General features: G+C 40.4%; 1 protein-coding gene across 2 annotated transcripts in view; it reads left to right on the forward strand.

Moving 5' to 3' along the window:
- SLC66A2 (solute carrier family 66 member 2) overlaps positions 1-26,945 on the forward strand; it is a 150,501-nt gene that overhangs the window by 83,634 nt on the left and 39,922 nt on the right. For both annotated transcript variants that reach the window (XM_089682334.1, XM_089682336.1), the window contains one exon: positions 4,408-4,624. In XM_089682334.1, coding sequence (XP_089538460.1) covers positions 4,408-4,624 — 217 coding nt within the window. The remainder of the gene's footprint in view (positions 1-4,407; positions 4,625-26,945) is intronic.

Here is a 26,945-nt window from a genome sequence, read left to right on the forward strand (position 1 = left end):
CCTGTTCTGAGAAATGTGGATTTTCCCTTGCTGTTAGTGTTGGTGACCATAGTGACAAATAGAGTGCATGATGGAAACTGGCAGCAAAAAACTCAACAGATCCCCTTCCCATCTCTAACCAAAACTGAAAAAGTTTTGGCTTTAGATACTTTTCTTTTTTTTTTTTGTTTTAGGTTTTCTAAACTTCAAGAATGAAAAATAATTTGATACCGCTTAACAGTCCTTAGATTTGGACATCTAAGGACATTTTTGGCAAGTACAGAAAATACCTGTTGATCTTGCCAATTATTTGTAGATTTAGATATGGTATAGTAAGTGAGGGAAGCCACTCTAGGACAGGAAGTTTGTTCTTTGCAGGACTACCGGGTAAAAATGCAGCCACATCATCTAAGGACTGGTAAACTGCAAAATGTTAGTTTTTTTTTTTGGGGGGGGGGGGAGGGAGGGAGTTTAGATACGCTTTAAGTACACCTGTTGCTTTGCCGAGCATTGGAACTTGCAGTACTGTGAAAGTTGGTTCAAGTGTGGTCAATGGAATGACTGCAGTGGCTTTCTCTTCTAAACCGTCTGACTTGGAGGATACAAATAATTGACATGACATTATGTGTTGAAATGCCATGTGGTGTTTGCCAACTTGAGATCAGCTTCTGTTTTTAGTTTAATTAAAAATGGTGTCATTTTACAAATGGATTTGTGGTGGTTTTCTTGATCAAAATAAATATCACTCATCAGACACTGAATGTGTAACATGCAATTATGAAGGATGACCTCGTCCTTTTGTCATTTTGCAGGATATTACATTCTGAAATGGAATCCAGATATCAAATAACCCATACCACAAATAATTTCTGACAGTGGAGATCGATTGTGTGTTGAGTGAATACAGACATGAGAAGTTTGGTGATCTTTTAGGCACTATCTTTTCTTTTTTTTAAAGGGACTATTGAAAGGATCACCTAATTATGTATAAGGTTTAATATTTAAAATGTATTTTATCTGCATTTTAATCTGCCTTTACCTGATAATATTTTGGGCACCTGGCCATAATTACTTGATCCCAAGATATATATATATATATATATTTTTTTTTTTTTTTTTTTCTCCCTGAAGAAGATTTCTCTAATAGGACAGTACAAAAAAGTTATAGGTGGTCTTAACTATACCCTACTCAGTATAAAATAATATTTTGGCTTTACATATCAAGTCTTTACTGGCATATTTGCAATGCAGGCATAACTTGGGGCACATAGCACTACTAAACTAGCTAATACATTTTAATTGACGTGATTTCTAAAGTTTCATTTTTCTTTTTTTGTAAAATAATAAACATGTCTATACTTACAGTGTGCAGCGGATTTGCACAGAGCAGCCTGGATCCTCCTCTTCTCAAATCCCCCGCAGGCTCTCCTGGCTCATCCTGTCTGTCGGGTGCCCCCACAGCAAGCAGCTTGATATGGGGTGCACCCACTGCTCCGTGTGTCCATTCACACACTGATCCGTGGCTTGCCCCCCCCCCCCCTCCTCATTGGCTGACTGGCTGTGACTGACAGCAGCAGGAGCCAATGGTTCCCGCTTGCTGTCTCAGCCAGTGAGGAGGCAGATACCTGGGACAGCTGAGGCTGTCATTCACATAGCTGAATAGCATTGGGGCTCAGGTAAGTACTTAGGGGGCTGGGGGCACAGCTGCACACAGAAGTTATTTTACCTTCATGCATAGAATGCATGTAGGTAAAAAACCTTCAGCCTTTACAACCATTTTAAGATCTGATCGGTTAGGAGCTGGTAAGTTTATGACCTCATGTAGTGGCAGACTTTCTTCTTATCTCCCACCATCATTTGTATTCTATAATGCTTCGAGCCAAAATGTCACAGTAGGGCTGGTATGAAACGATATAACAGACCTCATTGTTTACCAAAATGGAAAACCATAGCATAGTGAGTCTGGTGCAAATCGAGCGGTTACAAATGATCTAACAAATTATATAGTGATAAATACATGCCCAACCCTACCATATACTGATGCCAACAAATGACCAGAGTGTAAATCTTGAACATGGGACTAAGATGACCCCCTCCTTGGAAAATATGCAAAACAAAATCTTTGCATATATATGTATATATCTGTTTTTGCTCCAACCCAAACATTTTTCCCTATTTTTTTGTATCTGAGGGAATGTCTTCACACTTTAGCAAATACCACATGAACTGAACAAAAGTTTCCCCAAAGAGAGAAGAAATCCCACCAGTTGTCATTGGAATTGGGATCATGGAAAATATCTCTTCTATTCCTTCTTCTGCTGACAACTATAGAACTTTGGATTGTTTTGCAGACAGACATTCCCAAATAAGGACACAGACAGCAATAAAAAACAGTTCAAACCTTATCAATTCTCTAAATAAAAAGGTTTAGGGTTAAGTTTTACTTTAATTAATATATTGGTAATATCCTGATTGCACTCATTGTTCATATTAAGCCATTGGGGTCAGACAACAAACTCTCTGCCTGTAGTCCATATAATGCAAAGAGGATATGGAACAGGTATTCTGCATATCTCATGGCACCTACTTCTCATCTGCCCTGGAAATGAGCAATGTCCAGGTTTACATGACTGCAGCATCTGCCCAAGCCACATACAGTATACAGTAAATGAGCCTTTAAAACGCAGAGGGCCCTTGTGCAGCTGCCCAGTCTGCACAAATTGTAGGGCCACCCCTCCATGACACAGGATTCTAAAGAGAGGACAAAACAGAAACTGTGAGATCAGTGTGTGTCTCTCTCTCTCTCTCGATCTCTCTCTTTCGATCTCTTTCTCTCCCTTTCGATCTCTCTCTCCCTCGATCTCTCTCTCTCTCTTTTGATCTCTCTCTCTCTTTCGATCTCTCGCTCTCTCTCTTTCGATCTCTCGCTCTCTCTCTTTCGATCTCTCGCTCTCTCTCTTTCGATCTCTCGCTCTCTCTCTTTCGATCTCTCGCTCTCTCTCTTTCGATCTCTCGCTCTCTCTCTTTCGATCTCTCGCTCTCTCTCTTTCGATCTCTCGCTCTCTCTCTTTCGATCTCTCGCTCTCTCTCTTTCGATCTCTCGCTCTCTCTCTTTCGATCTCTCGCTCTCTCTCTTTCGATCTCTCGCTCTCTCTCTTTCGATCTCTCGCTCTCTCTCTTTCGAGCTCTCTCTCTTTCGAGCGCGCTCTCTCTCTCTCTCTCTCTCTCTCTCTCTCTCTCTCGAGCTCTCTCTCTCTCCCTCTCTCTCTTTTGAGCGCTCTCTCTCTCTCTTTTGAGCGCGCTCTCTCTCTCTTTTGAGCGCTCTCTCTTTCGAGCGCTCTCTCTCTCTCTTTCGAGCGCTCTCTCTCTCTTTCGAGCGCTCTCTCTCTCTCTCTTTCGAGCGCTCTCTCTCTCTCTCTTTCGAGCGCTCTCTCTCTCTCTCTTTCGAGCGCTCTCTCTCTCTCTCTCTTTCGAGCGCTCTCTCTCTCTCTTTCGAGCGCTCTCTCTCTCTCTTTCGAGCGCTCTCTCTCTCTCTTTCGAGCGCTCTCTCTCTCTTTCGAGCGCTCTCTCTCTCTTTCGAGCGCGCTCTCTCTCTCTTTCGAGCGCGCTCTCTCTCTCTCTCTCTCTCTCTCTCTCTCTCTTTCGAGCGCTCTCTCTCTTTCGAGCGCTCTCTCTCTCTCTCTCTTTCGAGCGCTCTCGCTCTCGCTCTCTCTTTCGAGCGCGCGCTCTTGCTCTCTCTCTCTTTCGAGCGCTCTCTCTCTCTCTCTTTCGAGCGCTCTCTCTCTCTCTCTTTCGAGCGCGCTCTCTCTCTCTTTCGAGCGCTCTCTCTCTCTCTCTCTCTCTCTCTCTCTCTCTCTCTCTCTCTTTCGAGCGCTCTCTCTCTTTCGAGCGCTCTCTCTCTCTCTCTCTCTTTCGAGCGCTCTCGCTCTCGCTCTCTCTTTCGAGCGCGCGCTCTCGCTCTCTCTCTCTTTCGAGCGCTCTCTCTCTCTTTCGAGCGCTCTCTCTCTCTCTCTTTCGAGCGCTCTCTCTCTCTCTCTTTCGAGCGCTCTCTCTCTCTCTCTTTCGAGCGCTCTCTCTCTCTCTCTCTCTCTCTCTCTCTCTTTCGAGCGCTCTCCCCCCCTCTCTCTCCCCCCTCTCTCTCCCTCCCCCTCTCTCTCCCCCCCCCCCTCTCTCTCCCCCTCTCTCTCCCCACCTCTCTCCCCCCACCTCTCTCCCTCTCAATGAGTTACTTCCTCAAATCATAGGTGCACATTTGAGATTTACTTACGTAAATTAGAAAAAAAAATCCAAACATTTTTGTAGTTTAACCCTGAACGTAATAAATAAAATATATACTAAAAAGGTATCTAATCTACCATTGTTTTAATACTGTACAAAACATCTTTTCTGTGATTGGTTTTAGACAACTCTCGACTTCTGTTGTTGCAGATTTTGATATGAACTTCTTCTGGCACTGGAGCAGATTTACAGACTACTTGCAGTGTGTGCTGGCGTTCACTGCTGTTGTTGGATACATCACCTATCTGTCCCTAGACTCTGTGCTCTATGTAGAGACCCTGGGCTTTCTAGCAGTATTCACAGAGGCTATGCTTGGTGTTCCTCAGCTGTACCGAAATCATCAGAACAGCTCAACAGAAGGCATGAGGTGAGTGTTATGGTGTTGGGATGCTCATGTTGATGCATTAAATCCTTCATTGAACAACAACCCATATATTGTTAATTGCTTTAAAATGTGAAATTTGTGTTCTAATCTGGCAGCAGACTAGAACAGATCAGAAATATGAAATATTAATTTATGAAAGGTTTCCCTGTATTATCTCTTCATTGGTAGCCTCTACATTACATGCATAAGGTGGTGAGAATATGCTGCAGGTTTGCATACACTCACTGGCCACTTTATTAGATACACCTAGATAGTACTGGGTTGTACTCCCTTTTGCCTTCAGTACTGCCTTAATTCTTCATGGCATAGATTCAACAAGGTGTTGGAAACATTCCTCAGAGGTTTTGACCCATATTGGCATAAGTTACTGTTGTCTTTCTTCTCGAATCAGTCTGCCCATATTCCTCTGACCTCAGACATCAACAAGGCATTTTTGTCCACACAGCTGTCGCTCACTGGATATTTTCTCTTTTTTTGGACTATTCTTTACAAACCCTAGAGATGGTTGTGCGTGAAAATCCCAGCAGATCCGCAGTTTTTGAAATACTCAGACCAGCCCGTCTGGCACCAACAACCATGCCACGTTCAAAGTCAATTAAATCCCCTTTCTTCTTCATTCTGATGCTCGGTTTTAACTTCAGCAAGTCATCTTCACCAAGTCATCTTTACCTCATCTAGATTACTAAATGCATTGAGTTGCTGTCATGTGATTGGTTGATTTAGCAATTTGTGTTACCAAGCAATTGAACAGGAGTATCCAATAAAGTGGCTGGTGAGTGTATATGCCTGTTGTATTTATCTTGACGTGCCAATAAAATCTAGAAGGGAATATATACCGAGGAAATTTTAGATCTGATATGCACTGGCTCCTGCTGCGTTTTTATTGTTCCAGCCCCCAGCTCCATCTTACAGCTGGTGGCAGTCAGCCAAGAGCGTGCATTACATTTTGCATATGCTAGGGGACAGATAATGGAGTTTTTGGTAGTTAAGACTTACAAGTTCTCCTACCTTCAGGCAGTTTGTTCCCTACTTGGTTTCGGTTTAATAGGGTTGGGGGAGAGGGCAGACTTCCACATCAAAGTCCTGCAAAAATGACCCATTGAGGTAAAAAACTCTGTTCATCTCTGCCTTCTGTAGAGAAATCCATTTGATGTCATATGCTCATTTATGAGATTTTTTTTTTGGCCAGCATAGTACAACATAACCATTTTAAACACCCATAAGACATATGTGTTCCCCCAGAAATGTGTACGTCTTCTCTTCTATCACAAGTCCCCACTAACTATTAGAAAATTCAAAGTACATTTTCAAGCTAGATTCTACTAGAATAAGGCCAGATTTACTTCTGTTATTACTATTCTTCGTTTGCATTGTTCTTGTAGTTTTTGTTTTGTTCTTTATTTTTTTTTTCTAATAGCAATGTCCCTTTTAATTGGCTATCTGTTTGCACTGGATGTTAGTGGAGATCACATGTAAACCATTTTACAACCACAAAATTACTGAATCATTTGAAAAAAACATAAAGGGTTTGTAGCATTACTTCCTATTTTTACAAGTGTTAGCAGAGAATGGGTAAAAACAATACAAAGCTGTACCTTTTTTTTATCAGCAAACTGAAAGGATTCAGCAGTGATATGCTTCATCAATCCTAAAGATTGTATATGAAAATATTTATGAGCCATAAAAATATTAGAACTTCTTGTATAGAAAACTTTAAATTGAAACAGTATTAATGAAAACGTGCTACTTTCTTTGTAATTGAAAATAGAGTACTCAGAGGGAATCTTTGTTGTCTGAATTAATCCACTGTTGTTGATGGCAAGTAGAGAAACAAATGGTCCCAAAATAATTAACACCTTGTTTCATGGTGTACTGCATTTATACATTTTTAAAGAGGTTGTGTAGGCAAAACATAAAAGCAATTTTAGGTGGTTGCCAAGCATTTAGATGGACTTGTATTCAAATGTTAGAATGAGCTTCCTTAATGTATATCTGTAAATAAAATAATAAGGTTAAATATCAGCCACCCAAAAGTGCTAAAAAGAATTTGTGGACTGCCAATTGTGGGCACAGTGTCCAAAATGTTGGCCTTAACTTGGATTTCAACTAATCTCTCCCCCTCTTCATTGCTCAGTGTGTCCTACATGGGGGTTTCCTGGAAACCATTTGAAAAGTACTTAGTGTTACTAAACCCACAACCGTAAAATCAGTCTGTATATGCAGTAAAGCATGCTTGTCATACTCCATGTGGAACCTAAGGGGTTAATCCTCTGCATAGTGTAAAAAGCCTGTTTGATTCTGTCTTCTCTGGCCCTCCTATTGTTCAAATGTCCACCTGATAAGACAGACTGAACCCGTAGCCACATGCACATGCTCACTTTAGTGCGTATTGCTAGAGAGGTTTTTTTTTTCTTGAGAGAGTGCATGTGATAAGGACAGGGCCAATCAGCGCTGTCCAGACAGAAGTCAGAGGTTTTGCATCTTCCTAGAGCAGAAAGAAAACTCCTCCTACAAGCTTTAACATGTACTCGGCTGAACACTGATAGAAGTCACAAGACTGCTATAACTGCTGATGAGAAAAGGTATTTAGCAGTTTATATTTACTAAAATAATTGCATTTCCAAATTCTGTGTACTGTGGGAGACCAGGTATGGCAAGTGCAGGGTCCTGGGTTTAGTAACACTTTAAAGGCATCTCATGGTGTGAGGTGATTTATGTTGCCTGCCATTCACCCAGTACTTTAATAACATAAATTAAATAGGTTCACTTTAATGTTGTCAACAGTCTTGTTCAAACAGATAAATAGCGGTCTGCAGTACTGATCTTTTGTGGAAAATATGCTATTTCCAGTGTTTTTTAAACAAAAGCCTCTTATAGGGCTGCATCAGATCGTGTACTACAACTGCTTATCCTGCATGGAACCAGCACAGTGATTGCTAGCTTTTCTACTCCTACACAGGCATAAGAAGTACATACCATCGCTAAAGCAACACATAGATGATTTAGTATTTTTTCATTCAACCAGCAGGTTGAATGAAAAAACAAAACAAAAACTAACCCAATTCACATTCGAGATGGGGGAATCATTCCTGCTGAGCTTTTGTATCATCTGCCATCAGAATACACCGATCAGTGCTGCTCGCTATAGCATGTGGCGCTGATCGAATGGCATTGATCTGACAGGCTGGTTGTACAGAAGTTGATCGGTGTATGGCCGAATTAAATTGAAGAGTTTTGGTGGACTTTTCATTCTCTCCTTTGAGGAAGCCTGCTACAAATTGTGTAATCCACTGTGTTAAACTTGCCTATAGTACTAGCCCATTTTGCGTGTATGTGACATTTTTAATTTGCCGACCGCAAGCAGAATGCACATGCGCACTGTGGCACACACAAGATATACCTGTGATCAAATCCCGATAGCTAGTACATGCATTTATCCATCAGGTGCTAAAGGGGTGTAACCACATATTAACACTATAAATTCTAAAGAATGCAGTTGGCCTGCTTAAACATATATTGTAATACGTGTGAACCAAATATCCCTATTTATTGCAAAGTCTGCTTGCAAGGGTATATAGCTGGTGCACCCTTCAAAATTCCCTGGGGCACACAGCAGCGTGATCCTGTGAACGCTGTGTCCCATTGACACAACGGACCACAGTGCTCGGTAACCGTCCACTGTTAGTGGCTGGGGTATCATAGCAATCACATGATAACATGTAAGCAAAACTGTCATAAATGGCTTCCACAGCTATCACATGGTACCTGGGCCAGTCACAGCACCTTGTAACACTAACAAGTCACATGACACCAGGGAGGGAAAGTGGCTAATTGGGCCCAATTTGGACATTTTCACTTAGGGGTGTACTCACTTTTGTTGCCAGCGGTTTAGACATGAATGGCTGTGTGTTGAGTTATTTTGAGGGGACAGCAAATTTACACTGTTATACAAACTGTACACTCACTACTTTACATTGTAGCAAAGTGTCATTTCTTCAGTGTTGTCACATGAAAAGATATAACAAAATATTTACAAAAATGTGAGGGGTGTACTCACTTCTTGGAGATAATTTGTGTATGTATATATTTTATATACGTTTGATGGTTTTGTAATCACACTCCAGTATCTTGACAATTTCAACAGTGCTGCATTCCTCTGAAATACTTTTTAAATTTTTTGACTTTTCAGAGTCAGGTAAATCTCTTTTTTGGCCCATTTTGCCTGAGGAAAAGAAGCTACCTAATAATTCTGCAGATGTTGATATAGGGTGTTACACTACTTAGGCCACACCCTCCCTTATTACACAGAAACGCATCACCTCATATGCTTAATCCAATAAGCATTCAAGTTTATACAGCTTAGAGTTGGACAATATTCATAAATATGATGATTTGGTCAAAATACTCACTTGCCTAATAATTGTGCACACAGTGTGTATATGTGTATGTATGTGCATAGTTTGTAAACGCCAACATTCACACAGACTAAATGTTATACACTGATTTAGGGTATTTGTACCAAAGAAATGTAGCAGACTACATTTTGGCCTAAATGTATGAAGAAAGATGATTTGTTTGCAAACTTTTATAACTGAAACTAAGAAAAAAAAATTTTTTTCCCCTTAAACTTTCAGTATTTTTTTCATATGTAAAGAAAAATAGCCCAGTGGTGATTAAATACCACCAAAAGAAAGCTCTATTTGTGTGAACAAATTATATAAATTTAATTTGTTTACAGTATTGCAATTGAGCAATTGGCAGTTAAAGTAGCACAGTGCTGAATAGCAAGAAAAATGCCCTAGTCATGAAAGGGGTAAAACCTTCCGGCGCTCAAGTGGTTGACTAGTAAGCACTGCACAGGCTACAGGAGAGCATTAACATGCTATGGTATTTTACTTGGCTTTTTGCATAAAAGTGTTTTGGGAGGCATGAAGTGCACTTATTCTTTAACACAACTCTCCATACCTGCCAATTGCTGAGCTGAAAAAGACAGTACATTACAGGTTATATAGATATGTAAAACACATAGTGTGCTAGGCTGATTATAAGGTATATGAACATCTAATTTGCATGACAATCAGTCACTATGTGGTTAACTTCACAAGTGTTCCACTAGAAAGCACACATGCATTTTTCTCTTTGATTAAAAAAAAAGCTTTGTTGGATTGTTTTAAAATGTACGCACGGTTAGGACTGAGATAGGACTTTGGATATTCATTCAAAGAGAATTAAAGATACCCGCATAGTCGAGGAATCCACATGGGTTTGCAATTACTCCAGAGTTTAGCACTACCAAATAGAACAGACATTCTAACATCCAGGGGATCATTAATCCTTAATGTGACCTTCCTTCTTTCAAGTCACCTGAGCTTTTTCTGAAGACATTATTTGGACAATGTCACTAAAGACACACACAATTTTTCGATTGAGACCAGCATTTTTTATTCAAATATACTATAGTTCTTGAATCTTGCTTTGAACAAGTTTTCCGTGCTGGATGACCTCTGATTGAAATGACAATGCTATGGGTAAAGTGAATTAACACATCATCTCCTGCTGATGAACATCCATGCTCAGATATAGCTATGAATGACAGCACCCTATAGGGCATTTAATGAAAATTTGGCAGCTACGTGGATTAAGTTGAGTATTTTTAATGACAATGCATTCTACAAGTTAATTTGAAAGCCAATAGCATAATTTCAAAGTGTCAAATGTCAGTAGACCTAGCCAATATACACAGATTTAATTAAAGTGATACTAAACACACACTGTTTAATTCATATAATACATTATTTCTTCTCTTTCTGTACAGTATGTGGATGGCGGCACTGTAATTATTTTAATAAAAAAAAAGCCAAGTACCTTTTTGGGATACAGAGTAAAAATAAATAATATCAATAAACTGTTTTAAATCATCATACAAATATATATTTGAAATCAAATCTTTATTATTTTTAGTAATAACATTGTGTTGGTAGATTTCTGCCAGTCGCAAACTGTGTCACACCCCTCCAGCCCATGTTTTAGAATAATAGGGAGATGAAGCCTCCATCAATCAGGATGTAATATTCCACTCTCATTGTGTTTTGCTGGTTAGTGGGCATGGAGTGGGAGGGAGGGAGTGTGCTGTCATTTACCACTGTGTTAATGCCCACAAGTGTGACTCTGTAATCATATGGGCTGCTCAGATGTGAGAGGGAGGATATGCTCAGCATAGAAACTCACTGAAAACTGAGCATGTGCGGTAGCTGTCAACACAGCTCTGCAAAATTCCCAGCTGTATTGGGGACATGGACAGGAGGGGGTCGATAAAGAAAAGCAGGACCAACCAAGTTTTCTGCAGAATACAGAAAAGGAATTTCATAGTGAATGAGTGAGTATGAACAGCATTTAATACAACATTTATTAGGGTTGCACTGGTACCAATATCGGTGCCGATAATAGGCATTTGCACGAGCAGAGCTCTGATGAAGAAGGGATCCCCCTTCGAAACGTGTCAGAGTCACTCTGAGGATCTCCCCTTCCGATGGGATGCGCACATGTCTCCTTATTGTGTGGTTCGATTTTGGACTTTACATGCTTGTTGTACTACTATGTTTGTGAGTATATCTCCTAAATCAATAAATCAATTAACTTGAGGTAATGCGCAAGGTTGGTGTGCTTTATCTTTTGTTCACTGAAGCTGTAATATATTCAGGACCACATTTGTTAACCCTGTGCTGCCCATACCATAGAGAGTATATCCTTTCTTTCCTCTCTCTCTCTCGACTCTCACTCTCTCGACTCTTTATCTGTCTTTGTTCCCTCTTTCTCTCTCTTTCACTATCTTTTTGCTCTCTCTCACCCCCTTTTTTTTTTTTCTCTCTCTGGCTCTCTCCATCTCTCTCCCCCTACACCCACACCCCATTCTCTTCCTGCACTCAATACACTGTATTTTATGTTACTCCTGCACTCAAATATGTTGTATGAACTGCAGGAGGAGGGGGATGTGGGATGGAGGAGATGGGATTGGAGGAGGGGGATGTGGGATGGAGGAGATGGGATTGGAGGAGGGGAATATGGGATGACAGCACTATCTTCTTAGCTGTGGGACCAGCAGTGGTGAGTGTTGGGAGTGCTGCGTTTCTTCATCACTTGGTCTCAGCCAGGTGTTAATATTACACAGCACACTGATAGATGATGAAGGCCCACCCCCCTGCTCCTCCTCCTCTTCATCTTGATCTCCCTAATTCCCAACAAAAGGTATCATTAATTGGTATCGGCGAGTACTTACAAAAAAAAAAAAAAGTATTGGTGCTCTTTGCTCAGAAAGTGGCATTGGTGCATCCCTAGCATTTACTGACAGATGTTTTTTTTGTTTTTTTTTTTCTTTCATGTGGGTTTTGTGACACTTTAGAAGCTCACCTTCACCAGTCTGGAAGACTAGGGAAAGCAGCAAGTTTTAACTGAATAAGTTGTTCTTCTGTTTTTTTGGGTTTTTTTTCCGTTGGCATAGACTTTACAGAATTATCAATAGAAATTGGTTGGAAATGTATAAAACATAGTCATGATGTATCTGTATAAACCATAGTACGATTTATATATTTTTTAGATGATGTACAGAAATGTTTCATGTTCATAAAGGAGAAGTACAGCCAAAGCTCATTTGGCTATACTTCTCCTGTGACTCACAGGAGTGCACTTTGCTCTGAACTCCTGTGACCCGTTTTCAGCTGACAGCGGGCAGAAGTCTGCTGTTGGCTGACGTCACTCAGCCGGTCCAGGCTGGGCAAAGATCCTGACTTTAAAGTCTGTATCCACCCAGATCCCTAGAATGGCAGCTGGCTCAGCCTCTCAGTGATCCGCTAAAAGCCTGAGCCAGCCCCTCTCACCCCCTCTACAGCCCAGCACTCCAGAGAGTTCTGGGCAGCAGGGCAAAGAGCCAGAGACTGACAGTCCCAGCTGTCTGCTCAGAAAGAAGGGAGAGAACTGAGCTATCAGCAGTGTCTGATTGCTCCGTTCTCACACTTAGAACCGGCATGGGACAGATGCAGCATCGGATCAATGCTGCATCCATCTAGATAAGTATAGTTTAAAAAAATGATTCCTAAACTTCTCTTTAAAAAAAAAAAAAATATATAAATTCAAAATATCTACAAAGATCTTAAAGCATTTGTTGTGGATGATGACACAATACATACTATAATAGAGCCTGGAGAGAGGAGACCAGGATCACCTTTATTTGAACTGAATCTTGCAATTAATTGTATTTTAACAGCACTTGGAATAGTTTCAGGGGCATGTGTACTTGTTCAAAGTCCTGCTGGTGCTCTTTTATAGTCCTACTCTGGCTGTTTCCCATTTGAATGGACCTCTGTATCCTTCACTCTGGTCCTACTCTGCTGCTAGGGCTCCTGCACATGGAGATTCAGGGCAGCCCTGGGAGCGTAATCCTGTATTTAATAAATACCTTGGATGTCACCGACACTTCTACTTGTGTCGATTTGCTGTGGAAAATGGTTGTGGATGAATCTTGTAACTTTTCCCTCTTTATAAATAGGGGAGGCCAGCATTTTACAATAGAAAGAAGAAATCCAGATATTGGTAAATCATCCTGAAAGCATGAATGACAGGAATAATATTTTTTTTTTTTATAAATCAGGTGAATGATTAATTCTAGATACTACCTTGTACAGAAACCTCAAGTAAGCATAATGCACACACAGCACAATTTACAAACGCTTTACACCAGCCCAAGGCACTCTTTTCAAGCAGGTGACCTGTAATTTTCCTATTTCTTTGGACTCAATTTGAAAATAAAGACACTTATCTTGGTCTGTTAGCTTTGTGAATTAAGCCTACAGTTTAGGCTCAATTCACAAAGCTTTAACACAAGCCTAAGACACTCTTTTTTCAGGTATGTCAAATTTCATTGGATTAAAATGAAAATAAATTTATTTTTTTTAATCACGAATACCTATCCTGACATACTAGCTTTGTAAAATGTGCCTTATGTGTTTAGCATATTTTACAGTTTTTGGTTCCCAGTTGATTTTTTTTTTTCTGCCTTTTGTGTGTAAAAGTAAATTCTCAAAATGTATGGCACAGCTTTCGCCTCATTAAATAAACTGTAGCACTAGCTTTTGACTTCTCTGAATTGCGAGTTTCTGTGAGTTGCCTTTTGAGGAGAACAGAAAATACAAGACATCTGAGGTGCAGATAAAATTACATTTCCAGAAGAGCTACAATTCCATGAAAATGTTTGCAATCGATAACTAACCAGTTCATGCAAAAAAACATCAGTTGCACAGTGATGCCATATTTATGTTTATGAAATGAATAGTTATTGAGGAAATTAATTCAGATAAATTAATGAACACAATACAATCACTCATTACTACTTATTGAATTGACCTTCTAATATCCTAACATGCATCTGTAGCCCAAATGTTTTTTTAAGTTTAAAAAGACTTTTACTGCTGTTCAGGGACCCGTTAAAGATTTTCTCTCACTTTATGCTCTGGGGGCATTTTACCAGACAGGAAATTAGGGAGATTTTGCAACAGGGAAAGACAATAAAAAGCTATTTTTTGTTTGTTCGCCTTGTCTTGTAGTAATGGGCTCATATTTTGTGACTGCAGTTTATAGTGTCACGGCTGATCGATTCCCCTGTGTCTATGTATTCATTTATAAATATAAATAAACAGCGCAAATTTAGATAATTAATCAATATAATAAATCATATAAAATAGGTGCATAAATTATTTGTGTTTGCCTTTAATCTTAAACAAAAACACCCAAAAGTCCATGTGCTGAAAACATAATTAAATTGTAGAAATAAAAGTGCCAACTTCTTTTCTTCAGAAAATACTTTCACCTTCCACCAGTGCACAAACCAACATCGAATACACTCACCAGAACTTGGTGAGTAAAGGACCTTTAAGGAATTTTTAGGGATCCTAAACCCTCTTTGGTGCCACGCTAGGGAAAATCTTCACCCTCCGAAGATTAAGGCCACTCACATGTTAAACACTTGCTAAAGGCATGTTTATTATGTATAAAAGGCTTCAGTTCCAGCAGATATACAAACTTTTCCTTCCAGGACTCTCACATCCACAGTGGAACAAAGACAGGACTCCTCTTAGACCAAACAGTGAACCAAGATGGCCGCTGGAACGCACCGCTCAGCGTGCGCTCCACTCACCGGAAATGACGTCAGGCGCATGAAGTGTGGTCTTGATAACGCCCTATGGGAGGGGCGAAACGCGTTGACGCATTTCCGGTCCACACTTCATGCGCCTGACGTCATTTCCGGTGAGTGGAGCGCACGCTGAGCGGTGCGTTCCAGCGGCCATCTTGGTTCACTGTTTGGTCTAAGAGGAGTCCTGTCTTTGTTCCACTGTGGATGTGAGAGTCCTGGAAGGAAAAGTTTGTATATCTGCTGGAACTGAAGCCTTTTATACATAATAAACATGCCTTTAGCAAGTGTTTAACATGTGAGTGGCCTTAATCTCCATTTGGAAAAAGTTACTATTGTGTGACAATATTATGCTATGTGAGTTTTTTTCTTTTGGTTGGATGGTGGAGTCTATTCGGAGGGTGAAGATTTTCCCTAGCGTGGCAACAAAGAGGGTTTAGGATCCCTAAAAATTCCTTAAAGGTCCTTTACTCACCAAGTTCTGGTGAGTGTATTCGATGTTGGTTTGTGCACTGGTGGAAGGTGAAAGTATTTTCTGAAGAAAAGAAGTTGGCACTTTTATTTCTACAATTTAATTATGTTTTCAGCACATGGACTTTTGGGTGTTTTTGTTTAAGATTAAAGGCAAACACGAATAATTTATGCACCTATTTTATATGATTTATTATATTGATTAATTATCTAAATTTGCGCTGTTTATTTATATTTATATTGTTTGTGTTTTCACGATTGGCACAGCAGCATTTTTAGAGTGTTATTTGGAAAGTTTTGGCGCAGGAATAAGTTTTCTTGTATAAACTATGTATTCATTTACCTAGTTTGTCCCTAGTTGCTGAAGGGACAGGCAGCTTCTTGTTCTGGATTACACAGCGTTCAGTCCATGCCTCACCATTTTCCTCCACGTTGTATCACAGATGTGGGAGTGCTAATGTGATGAAACACATTTCTTCCCTTCATTGCTCTGCTTGTGTCTGTGAAAACACCCTGGAGGAGGGGCGAAACGCGTTCACGCATTTCCAGCTTCACCGTCCGATGTACCACGTCACTTTCAGTGAGTGGAGCGCACGCCAGTGTGCGGCTCTCTCAGGTGGCCATCTTGCTAGAGGGTGAATTCAAGCATGCTGTCATGATCACTGACTATGAGATCTTTACCCTGGTGATATGGCGCTTTGGCTCCAGATAAATAATACATGCTGATTATATTCTTTTAAGATGTGAGTAGTTTGGTATTTGCATTCATCCTGTTTGAGTCTTACAGTATTACACTATATATATTTTTTCTCTGTACAAATCATCTTCCTATGGTGAGTGATCTCTGGTGGTCCTGAAAGTTGGAGGCTGATTTAAACTACAGTTTGGAGTTCTGAGGCATTTGTCTTACCTACATTGGGGAATTTCTATCTCTACCTGGTTATTGGAGGCTGATTCAAAGGGATCTAGGATTCCTGAGCCCAAATTCAAGGCATTTTTTTCACCAATATCTGGTGAGTGCGGTATGTGATTATAGCACAAACAGTGTGAATACTGGTCAAGGGTCTTGGAACAAGGATTTATTTTATTCTATTCACCATATTCTATTTATTTTTTGGAGTGGGACTATTCAACAATTTAATTTTTCTCTGTATTATTTGAAAATTTTTTTTTTAGTTGGTTATTTAATATTTACTTGCACTGTTTTTTTTCTCTGCCTACTTGTGCCTGTTTCAGATCTAATTACTATTTAGTTCTCACCTGCAGAGAACTAAATTGAGAGATCCAGTGATCGCAAAAAATGACGTTTCTTGACGTGTCACTTCTGACTGTAGGCAGAGGTCGTGTATTACCTCATATGAATTCTTATCCTTGCCCTTCCTATAAATACTCTTTTGGATGTGAGCTCATGCCGAAAGTTGCATACGACATCCCACATGGAAGAGTCAGTTGCTGTCATGCCTGCAGCTGCTCCATCACGTTTTGTTGTCCTATCTGATATAAAGTGTAGATCTGCACACTACTATCATTTACTGCAGATGGATTATTTGTCCCTGTTATGACATAAACATCTTTGAAAAAACTGCAAGTTTTATCCCACCAATATTAAGCAATATGGCCTATAGTTATTGCTATAGTTTAATGAGTTGAGGTCCAAGTATGAGAACAAGCAGCCCAAATTACAGGACGTTCCTGAGAGAGAATTGGCTATGCAAATAAGCCTCAGTGCTAGTTCTCTACTTCGGGAGGCATTGCAGTTCTTAATAATTTGGAGTACTGGGACCTCCTTAGCTTTAAGTCAGATTGCAAATTACATTTTCTTACCTGCACAGCCAAAAACAAATGACGTTTGGTTGCTATGGGCAACACAGATGCTACTATCGCCTTCAGTTTTATAACTCAGCTACAATGAAAGAAATTGAGCATTGAGCACAGCTGTTTCCTGGCTAATTATCATTTATCTACAGACCGTCATCTGTTCCCAGTTATATTGAACAATGCTTCTGTTTCCTAGTAATCTGTTTGTAAACTGCAGAATTAAAAAATGTACTTTGTGGATATTTCTAAAAGTTAAATAAGCATTTGCTTAGATAACACATCTCTTGTTGCTAGGAAAAAAAATATTTGAATAATTATGTTAAGCTTGCTACAGCAATGCTTCTACTTGCTTTCTTCTCCTGACGCGAAGACTTGGAATGGGAGCTCAAACTGGTACTGAGGCGAAACAGAGTAGGGAATTTGTCACCTTTAAGCTCAGTTGAATTACCAAGACATCCAGACACCAGGATACCTTCTGTTTTCAAGTCAGATGTGACTTCACTGGAAGCAACCAGAGGCCCATGACCTGCTGGAGATGTCAGAAACATTTGTTGCATCTCTGCAGCTTTGCTGGCTTTAAACCCAACAGATGACCTAGCAATTGTATAAATGGCCATATATAATTGGTCAATATTGCACCATATTCGTGCAATACTTGAAAAGGGTTTAGTAATGCTTGCACCTACTGACTGTGCTCTAAACATGACTCTGATTCAGTGGACACATTTACCAGTTTTTTTATTCAGATTGTAGCTAAGAAAGGTGCATAACAGTCTTGTGTTAAACCATGGTATAAGTTACAAGCAATATGTTCCTTGCACACCAACTCGCTACTGATATTTACTATGATTTAGATCAGGGGTCTCCAAACTTTCTAAATAAAGGGTCTTCAAATTTTATGGAGCTGGACTGTGGCCAGTGGATGTAGAAAATGATCTGGTGTCGGTGGGAGTAAACAGTTCACCAACTTTGGTATTAGGGGGAGGAATATGCCGCATCGTTGGTGTCAGTGGGAGGAATAGTGCCCATCATTGGTGTCAGTTGAAGGAATAGTGCCCATCATTGGTGTCAGTGGGAGGAATAGTGCCCCATTGTTGGTGTCAGTGGGAGGAATAGCGGCCATCACTGGTGTCAGTAGGAGGAATAGTGGCCATCACTGGTGTCAGTGAGATGAATAGTGCCCTATCATTGGTTTCAGTGGGAGGAATAGTGCCCTATCATTGGTGTCAGTGGGAGGAATAGTGCCTATCATTGGTGTCAGTGGGAAGAATGGTGCCCCATTTTTGGTATCAGTGGGAGGAATGGTGCCCCATTGCTGGTATCAGTAGGAGGAATGGTGCCCCATCGTTGGTGTCAGTGGAAGGAATGGTGCCCCATCGCTGGTGTCAGTGGGAGAAATGGTGCCCCATTGTTGGTGTCAGTGGGAGGAATAGTGCCCATCATTGGCGTCAGTGGGAGGAATAGTGCCCATCATTGGTTTCAGTGGGAGGAATAGTGCCCTATTATTGGTTTCAGTGGGAGGAATAGTGCCCTATCATTGGTTTCAGTGGGAGGAATAGTGCCCTATCATTGGTGTCAGTGGGAAGAATGGTGCCCCATCGTTGGTGTCAGTGGGAAGAATGGTGCCCCATCGTTGGTGTCATTGGGAGGAATGGTGCCCCATCGCTGGTATCGGTGGGAGGAATGGTGCCCCATCGCTGGTATCGGTGGGAGGATTGGTGCCCCATCGCTGGTGTCAGTGGGAGGAATTGTGCTCCATTGTTGGTGTTAGTGAGAGGTCTGGTGCCTCATGATTGGTGTCAGTAGGAGGAATCCAGTGGCAGAAACTATGGTCTATATGTATTCAAATAAGTTGGTGCAGCGCTAAATGATAATACATATTAGTAAACATACTGCCATGCAATTTCAAATAAATGTGGATAGGTGGTATCACCTTAAGGTAGTAGAGAGGAGACGTTGGTGGAAGTGGCAGCAGAGGAGATGACCCTGATGGTGATACCTGGTAGCGGTTTCTGGTGACCTTTTCTGTGGAGCTGGAATGGTGATTCGTATGGTAACCTGACCCGAGATCTGATGACCTTTCTATAACCTGATGACGCAGGATTTATTATTGTGCATTTTAAACGCACATCTGGTGAGTGCGTTTTTTATCCATTCGTTTGGCTTGCACCTGTTGTCACTCCCGGATCAGGACGTCCACACACTTTGGAATTGTGATCTCTGTTTGATCCACACGATTATTTTGAACTAAATATATCACGATTAATCACCTTAAGGTGATACCACCTATCCACATTTATTTGAAATTGCATGGCAGTATGTTTACTAATATGTATTATCATTTAGCGCTGCACCAACTTATTTGAATACATATATACTATTGGAGGTTTTTTTTGGTTGCCTTTCGGTGTATCAGCTGCTTATTTATTTGAATACATATACATACATGTTTGTATGTATGTGTGTATATATGTATTTACATATATATATATATATATATATATATATATATATATATATATATATACACACACACAAAGAGTATATATATATATATACTCTTTGTTGTTCTTTTTGGTAGCGCTCACTAACATTTCTTCTATTAAAAACTATGGTCTACTGTTGCTGACAGTGGGGGAAATAGTGTCCCAAAAGCTGGATAAAAGCAAGGATAGGGCCACATCCGCCCCCAGGGCTGCAGTTTGGAGACCACTGATTTAGATGCGCTTTCCAGTCATCTCTGAAAAAGGGATCATTCTTTTTCCACAAGTGAGCACTGAAAGTTCCCAACAGGAAAGATTCTAAAGCAAACACCCAGCTATTTCCATGCTGCTATACCAATAAAGACTTGATCCCATCTCAACTTTGCCCTAACAGAAATGTTAGCACCCCAATTAAGGGCTAATCCACCCACTGATATTTCAGTTATGGGTGGACTTCCTGTGGAACCTCCCTGTGGCAATTGACAATGTTGTCACTGGATTGAGGTGAGACAAAATCTTCAACTGGGATACCGAAAGCAAAAGCAAGGATTTAGGTTTACTTACTCTAGCCAAAGAACATTACTAGAAAGCAGTTTCTATTGCATTATGTTCTTGGTAAAGAGATTTCTCCTTACTGTGTTTCCCAAGAGTGATGTATACAGTTACCTAGCCCATCTAAAACAATAAAACAAAAAAAAAAATTGCCAGGAATTCCACTTTATATTGTTAGAGGTGCATAAGAGGCAGGCATTTTATAGTATGATCACCTTCACTTGCTTCCCAACAATCATTCCTGCTATTCTCTGCGTTTTAAAAATGCACAATGTTAGGACCATAATATTGTTTACATGCCAACAGATTTATGTTGGTAGACTTGCATTATTATTTTTCAAATATAGTAATAATCACAAAATATTGTATTTTTTAAATTTATTTCAGGTACTTATAAAGCACGTTCAATTTATGCAGCGCCTTACATATTTATTATATGTTCACATCAGTCCCTGCCCTCAAGGAGCTTACAATGTAAGGTTCCTAACTCACATACATACATACATACATACATACATACACATTCTCTACTCCAATCTGTCCGGCTGTCTCCTAATCTATCCACCTTTTAGATGATCCCTGAAAACCTTTCTCTTTACAGAAGTCTGTCCTGCTTCTACCTAGTAAACCGCCATTTATTTCCTTCATCAGCTCACCCCCCCCCCCCCACAGCTATTACCTTTTGTATCACTCAACCCTTCCTCTTAGATTGTAAGCTCTAATGAGCAGGGCCCTCTGTTTCCTCTTGTACCAAATTGTGTTGTAACTGTAATGTCTACCTTCATTTTGTAAAGTGCAGCGCAAACTGTTGGTGCTATATAAATCCTGTATAATAATAATATTAATAATAACAATACTAGGGCCAATTCAGACAGGAGCCAATTAACCAACCAGCATGTCTTTGGAGTGTGGCAGAGAACTGGGGTACCCAGGGGAAACACATGTAGTCACAGGGAGAACATGCAAACTCCATGGAGGTAATGCCGTCAAACCGACAACTCTAGTGCTGCCAGGCAGAAGTGCTAACCACTTTGCCACTACATATTGTATGTCATATAGCGGGGGTGTCAAACTGGTGGCCCATCATGCCTCTGCCTTTGGGAGTCATGCTTGTAACTGTCAGTCTTGCAATGCCTCATGGGACTTGTAGTTTGGCAACAGCTGGAGGGCCGTGTCATATAGTATTTTACGTGAGACACACCTACTGTATGTAATGTTTGGGATTCTTTGTTTACTATCATGTTGCTTCTTTTGGCACCTCCCTCTTCGTCGCTTGTCTTTGTGGTTTTATTAAACTCCAAATGAATTGGTTTCATGTGCCATTTGATACAAAAAAGTAAATACTGTTCAAGGAAAAAATTAAATTGTCTCCCTTTGAACAACCATAAATCAAACTTTCTTATTCAGCAGTCATAATTTATTTAGATTATGATATTATAATTAAGGTCATAGAAAGTGCTGCCCTGTCAAACATGATGTCTGTGCTTTAAGCATGTTTAGTTAATTTCTTCGGCACAAGAGACAAACAGAATTATTTTATAATCTCTAGGATTTTTAGAAAACCATTCAGCTTTTTTTTGTTTCATAGAAAATTAATTAGACAAATGTAAATGGCTTGTTAAATTTGGTTATTATACATTATTAACTTGTGAATGCATAATTAACTTATCCTGTGAACGTTATCAGAGATTCAGACTTTTAAATTCGAAGTCAACCCTAGTAAGAGATTTGGCTTACAGCTCCCTTTTTTGCTATTATCTGGTCGGCCTTATATGTTGTAATTTTTTTTAACCAATATAGGTTGTTTTAGACCTAATTTAGTGATTTAACAGCCATCAGTTAGTAGACACATCTGATCATTATGCATGTCAGTGTGAGATGGATAGAAAAACCACTTTGACTTCTTTTTGAGCCTATAGTGTAGGATTGCTGGGCAAGCAGATTTGATTGCATGCATTCATAGACAGATAGGTATGTTTGTGGTCCACTTAAAGTGGTTGTGAACCTCTGACATGAAATATGAACAAAGCATAACCCTCTATAGTGTGTAATTGTCTCAGTCCAGAGCACCAAGTGTCTTGCGCAGTGGTGGTTGAGTTTTCAGCCTACCTTACCTTGGCCATGTCTGAGCATTGAACACCTTGTACTTCTGAGCACTCCAGGTAGGTTGCAGTTCTGGAATATGATGGCACTGGAGGATAATGGGTTCCTGGTAGTTTCACCTTTGATTCTTATCAAATCTTTGGCAGTTGATTTGCATCTTTTTTTTCTCAACACGTTTCTTGCGATCCTGTTGACTATTTGCAACAAAACCTTTGATAGTTCTGTGATCACGCCCCAATATCTTAGTAATTTCAAGAGTGCTGCATCCCTCTGAAAGACTTTTTTTTCCAATTTTTGACTAAGTTAAATCTCTTTTTTGTCCCATTTTGCCTGAGTAAAAGAAGCTGCCTAATAATTATGCACACCTTGATATAGGGTGTTGATTTCCCTAGGCCACACACTCCCTCATTACACAAATACACATCACCAGATATACTTAAATCCAATAAGTATTCAAGTTTATACATCTTGGAGATGGACAATATTCATAAAAATGATGATTCTGTCAAAATACTAATAGTGTAGTGTAGGAATGGTGGGCAAGCAGATTTGATGCATTCATAGACAGATAGGTATGAGCTTGAAGTGGTTGTAAACCTCAGACATGAAATATGAACAAAGCATAACCCTCTATAGTGTGCACTTGTCTCAGTCCAGAGCACCAAGTGTCATTTGTCTGCTGCCCCATTCCTCTATCTGCATGAGACCACCTATTATGAGTTTTTCTGACAGCAAGAGAAAAAAGATGGGGGTGCTCAGCACACAGCCCACAGTCTGTGATTGATAGCCTCAGCTCTGTTCTGAGTGCTGTGTGAAGGGGGTCTTGGTGCAAACCAACAGAAAGGACTCGGGCAGATATCAAAAGCAATCAAATTTCTGCAGATTTTCACATGAATAAAAATCTTCACTCAGATCAGCCAATTATACTGCAGAGTCCAATTTGATTAAAATTCAGGACTTGGCAAAAAAGCCACCCCCTAAAGTGCACTGTTGTGGCAAATGATGATGCAACATCTTGGTTGCGTTCCAGCCTGCAGTCCATCTGTGTTCTTTTTCTGACCATTGGGATTTCATGACATCACGTCCGGTGCCCCATTTCCAGTAACGTGCTGTCTTCCAGGATGGATCCAGCGTTCCACAGCAGAGCCTAATGCTGCCATGTCCTTCTATGATTCCGAGTGTGCTCACCGGCTCGTTTACTTCAATTTTATTTACAACTTCACTGACACAGGACACCGGATTTGCAGATTATGTAGGCATGCACTGATTTGTGGCATCCACCTATGCTTGTGTTTTGTGGTCACATGACATAATTATCTATGTTCTCACTTATAAAAAAAAAGCTGGCGCTTAGGATGATGGATTGAATTTTGTATTATAATTTTATTAAACTTGGTTTCTTTGCAATATAATTGCCTGATTTGACTGCAGAATGTGTATCATTTGAGAATCTGCAGCAATTGGATTGCTTTTGAAATCTGCCCCTGAGTGCTTTCTGTTGGTTTGGACTAAGACTTTTATTGCCACCACTCCAGGTGGTTCCATATGTGGCAGTTGGGGACAGTATTTATTGTGGAGTTTTTTTATATTAAGGTAATAGTACTTGCTATTATTTAGTCACTAAATAATCTGTGTTACAGTTGTGTGAAGGGGTGTGTCCCTTTCCTTCAAACAGCTCTTAAGGCTCTTCCCACTGAGATCTCCAGAGTATAACTACAGCTCCCCGCCCCCTTCTTCCAGTAGCTCACACAAGCCATATAAACGCTTCACTTTGAATGGATGTAGAGAAGAGAAAGCTGCAGATAAACAGGTACAACCTATGTAGAAGGATTTGTTTCATCTGTGTTTCTGCCAAGTCTAGTCACTTCATTGGGTATACGTAATGGCTTACGATCACTTTAACTACATCCCTACCGCCCTATAGCAGATATACTGCTGCAGGGCAGCGCAAATTCACGTGTATATATACCTAATTCTGTGTTTCCAGGTAGGGGGCATGCACCCTACCCGCACCGCCATTCGCGGTCACGGCTGTCAATCTCCGGGTCGTGGCCCGTGATTACCGATGATCTCCGACGGGGAGGGGAGCTTCTTTGTTTACCAGCAGTCTTCCTCCCTGTTGGCTCGGCACACTGCTCTGGATGGCTATGCACAGCACAGCCATCCAGAGCAGTGTGCTTACAGTGAAGCACCCACACACCGCCCCCCAGTAAAACACTCCCAGCATACAGTTAACCCTTTAATCGCTTCTCATGTTAAAGCCTTCCTGCCCAGTGCCATTTTTAGAAAAGGCATATCGCAGAATACATTTTGGTGTAAATTTATGACGAAATTTTGATTATTTAAATTTTTTTTACTGTACATGTTTAATAGCAAAAGTCAAATATTGTTTGTTTTTTTCTCAATTGTCGGTCCTTTTTTTTTTTTTTTTTAATAGCGGAAAAAATTAAAAACTGCACAGGCAATCAAATACCTCTGAAAGGAAGCTCAATTCATAGGAAAAAAAGGACGTACATTTAATTTGGGTGCACCGCTGCATGACCACGCAATTGTCAGTTAAAGTAACGCAGTGCCGTAATGCAAAAATAGCCTGGTCAGGAAGGGGGGGGGGGGGGGGAGATCTCAAGTGTTTAAATTAAAAATGTTACTTATGAGGGACAATTTTTAAATGGCTTGTACTAACAAAAGTGCTGCTCCAAGCACCAATGTATATTAGTCTGGTGACCCCAATCACTGCATGGAATTTAAAAAATGGCAAAAAGTAAAATTAACATTGATTTTACTTTTTAAAAATCATTTTTTAAATACTTCTACATTAATAAAGTTGATTTTTATTGGGTCTGGGTCTCGAGCGTATTTTTTCATATATTTTTATTTATTTATTTTTTTTCGTTCTTGTCATATATACCAGCTGGATATTAATTTCTTCTCTCCATATTAATTTACATAGCCCAACAAAAAAATCTCTTTTTCTTGGTGCCTTGCTTTTTAGACTTGTTCTTGGGGTTATTTAGGGAGGTGATTCAGAAATTGCGTTGGCTAGACTGCATCAGCTCTAGCTTCTTAGGTGAGGTCAGCGTTCTATAATTTTTTAGTCTGTTTTTGAAAAGATCTTCCTGATGAACTTTTTACCTATTTTGTGTTATTACATACAAGTGCAACAGATATAGTCAAGGTAGCAACTACAAAAAGAACAAACAGGATGGCGCAAGCATCTAGTTCATTGCCTGAGATTTGTTAAAGACAAGTGTCACAACAAATGAGCACTCACAAAAGTAGAAGACATGGATTAGGACCACGAGATAATACAAGACGTAGGAACCGCGTGTCCCAACAAGCAACCCCGCTATGCTGGCGAGCGGACATATTTCGGGGGCGCACCACCTTCCTCAGAGCTACACTGGCCAACACTTGCCATACCTAAATATATAAGACAGAGCGCACCAGCCTTGCGCATTACCTCAGTAAACAGTTAATGGATTTATTGATTTAGGAGACATACTCACATAGTAGTAAAACAAGCATGTAAAGTCCAAAGTTGAACCACACAATAAGGAGACAACGTGCGTATCCCATCAGAAGGGGAGATTTTCAGAGTGACGACGCGTTTTGAAGGGGGATCCCTTCATCAGAGCTACCCTTCCAAACGCTTCAGTGTCACTCTGAGAATCTCTGCTTCTGATGGGATATGCACGTGTCTCCTTATCGTGTGGTTCAACTTTGGACTTTACATGCTTGTTTTACTACTATGTTTGGGACTATATCTCCTAAATCAATAAATCTATTAACTGTTTACTGAGGTAATGCACAGGGCTGGTGCGCTCTGTCTTTTGTTCTTCACCACAGTTTGTATCGTGCTTCCCCAGCTTTTCGTTTGAGCTGCACAGCCTTTGATCGGTCCTGGACGAATCTCCATACTCTTCAAGAGTACTGGTCCATCGGTCCCCTATGGATCTAGTTCTCTGAGTGCAGGAGGAGTTGTTGCATTTGTGATACCTAAATATATATACACACATACCAATCAAATTGGCCAACCATAAAGGCCTCACAATTGTCCCACAGGAAGGGATGTAGACCGAAGCAAAGGTCAAGGGTCAAATGCCAATGTATAACACTGCATGCACACCTATGTCCATATATCACATGTCTAGAACAAACTGCAGGCCAAAACAGGAACTCGCTGCACTCCCTCATTAGCATGTTGCAGTAGTAATCACTTGCACCGGAATATCCTGTACATACAAGTGTGTCTGATTGCTGTATGTGTCCATGGCCACTGGAATGCAAGCCTTGCCAGAGGTAAACCAGAAGTGTGATACCCGTCACTTACGGTTGGCCACAGGAAGGGACGTGGCAGAAATAAAACACCGGTGCTGTAGCCCCAGTGTACAAAGACACCGATCTACCAAGGAATGGGTCACAAAAACTGGTGTGGCACTCTATAAATGAGTCCACCTTTCCTCCTTTGAGACCTAATACCCCTGAATTTCAGCCACCCTTGCTCTAACCTCTCTGTTTACAACCCCCCTCCCCTATACTTTCCTTACCCCAACCTTGCCTATTCTGGAATGGGAACACTTTTGCTAGTTCTATATTATTATTCAAATATAAAAATGTAAATTTTTGCTTTAGAACCATTCCAAAACCGGTCTGCTTTTTATAAACCCAGCATGAAGAAGCCGTAAAGCTTACATCC

The sequence above is a fragment of the Staurois parvus genome, unplaced genomic scaffold (assembly GCF_062004578.1).
Source record: "Staurois parvus isolate SC_StPar_1 unplaced genomic scaffold, SC_StPar_1.0 ptg000287l, whole genome shotgun sequence".
NCBI lineage: Eukaryota > Metazoa > Chordata > Amphibia > Anura > Ranidae > Staurois > Staurois parvus.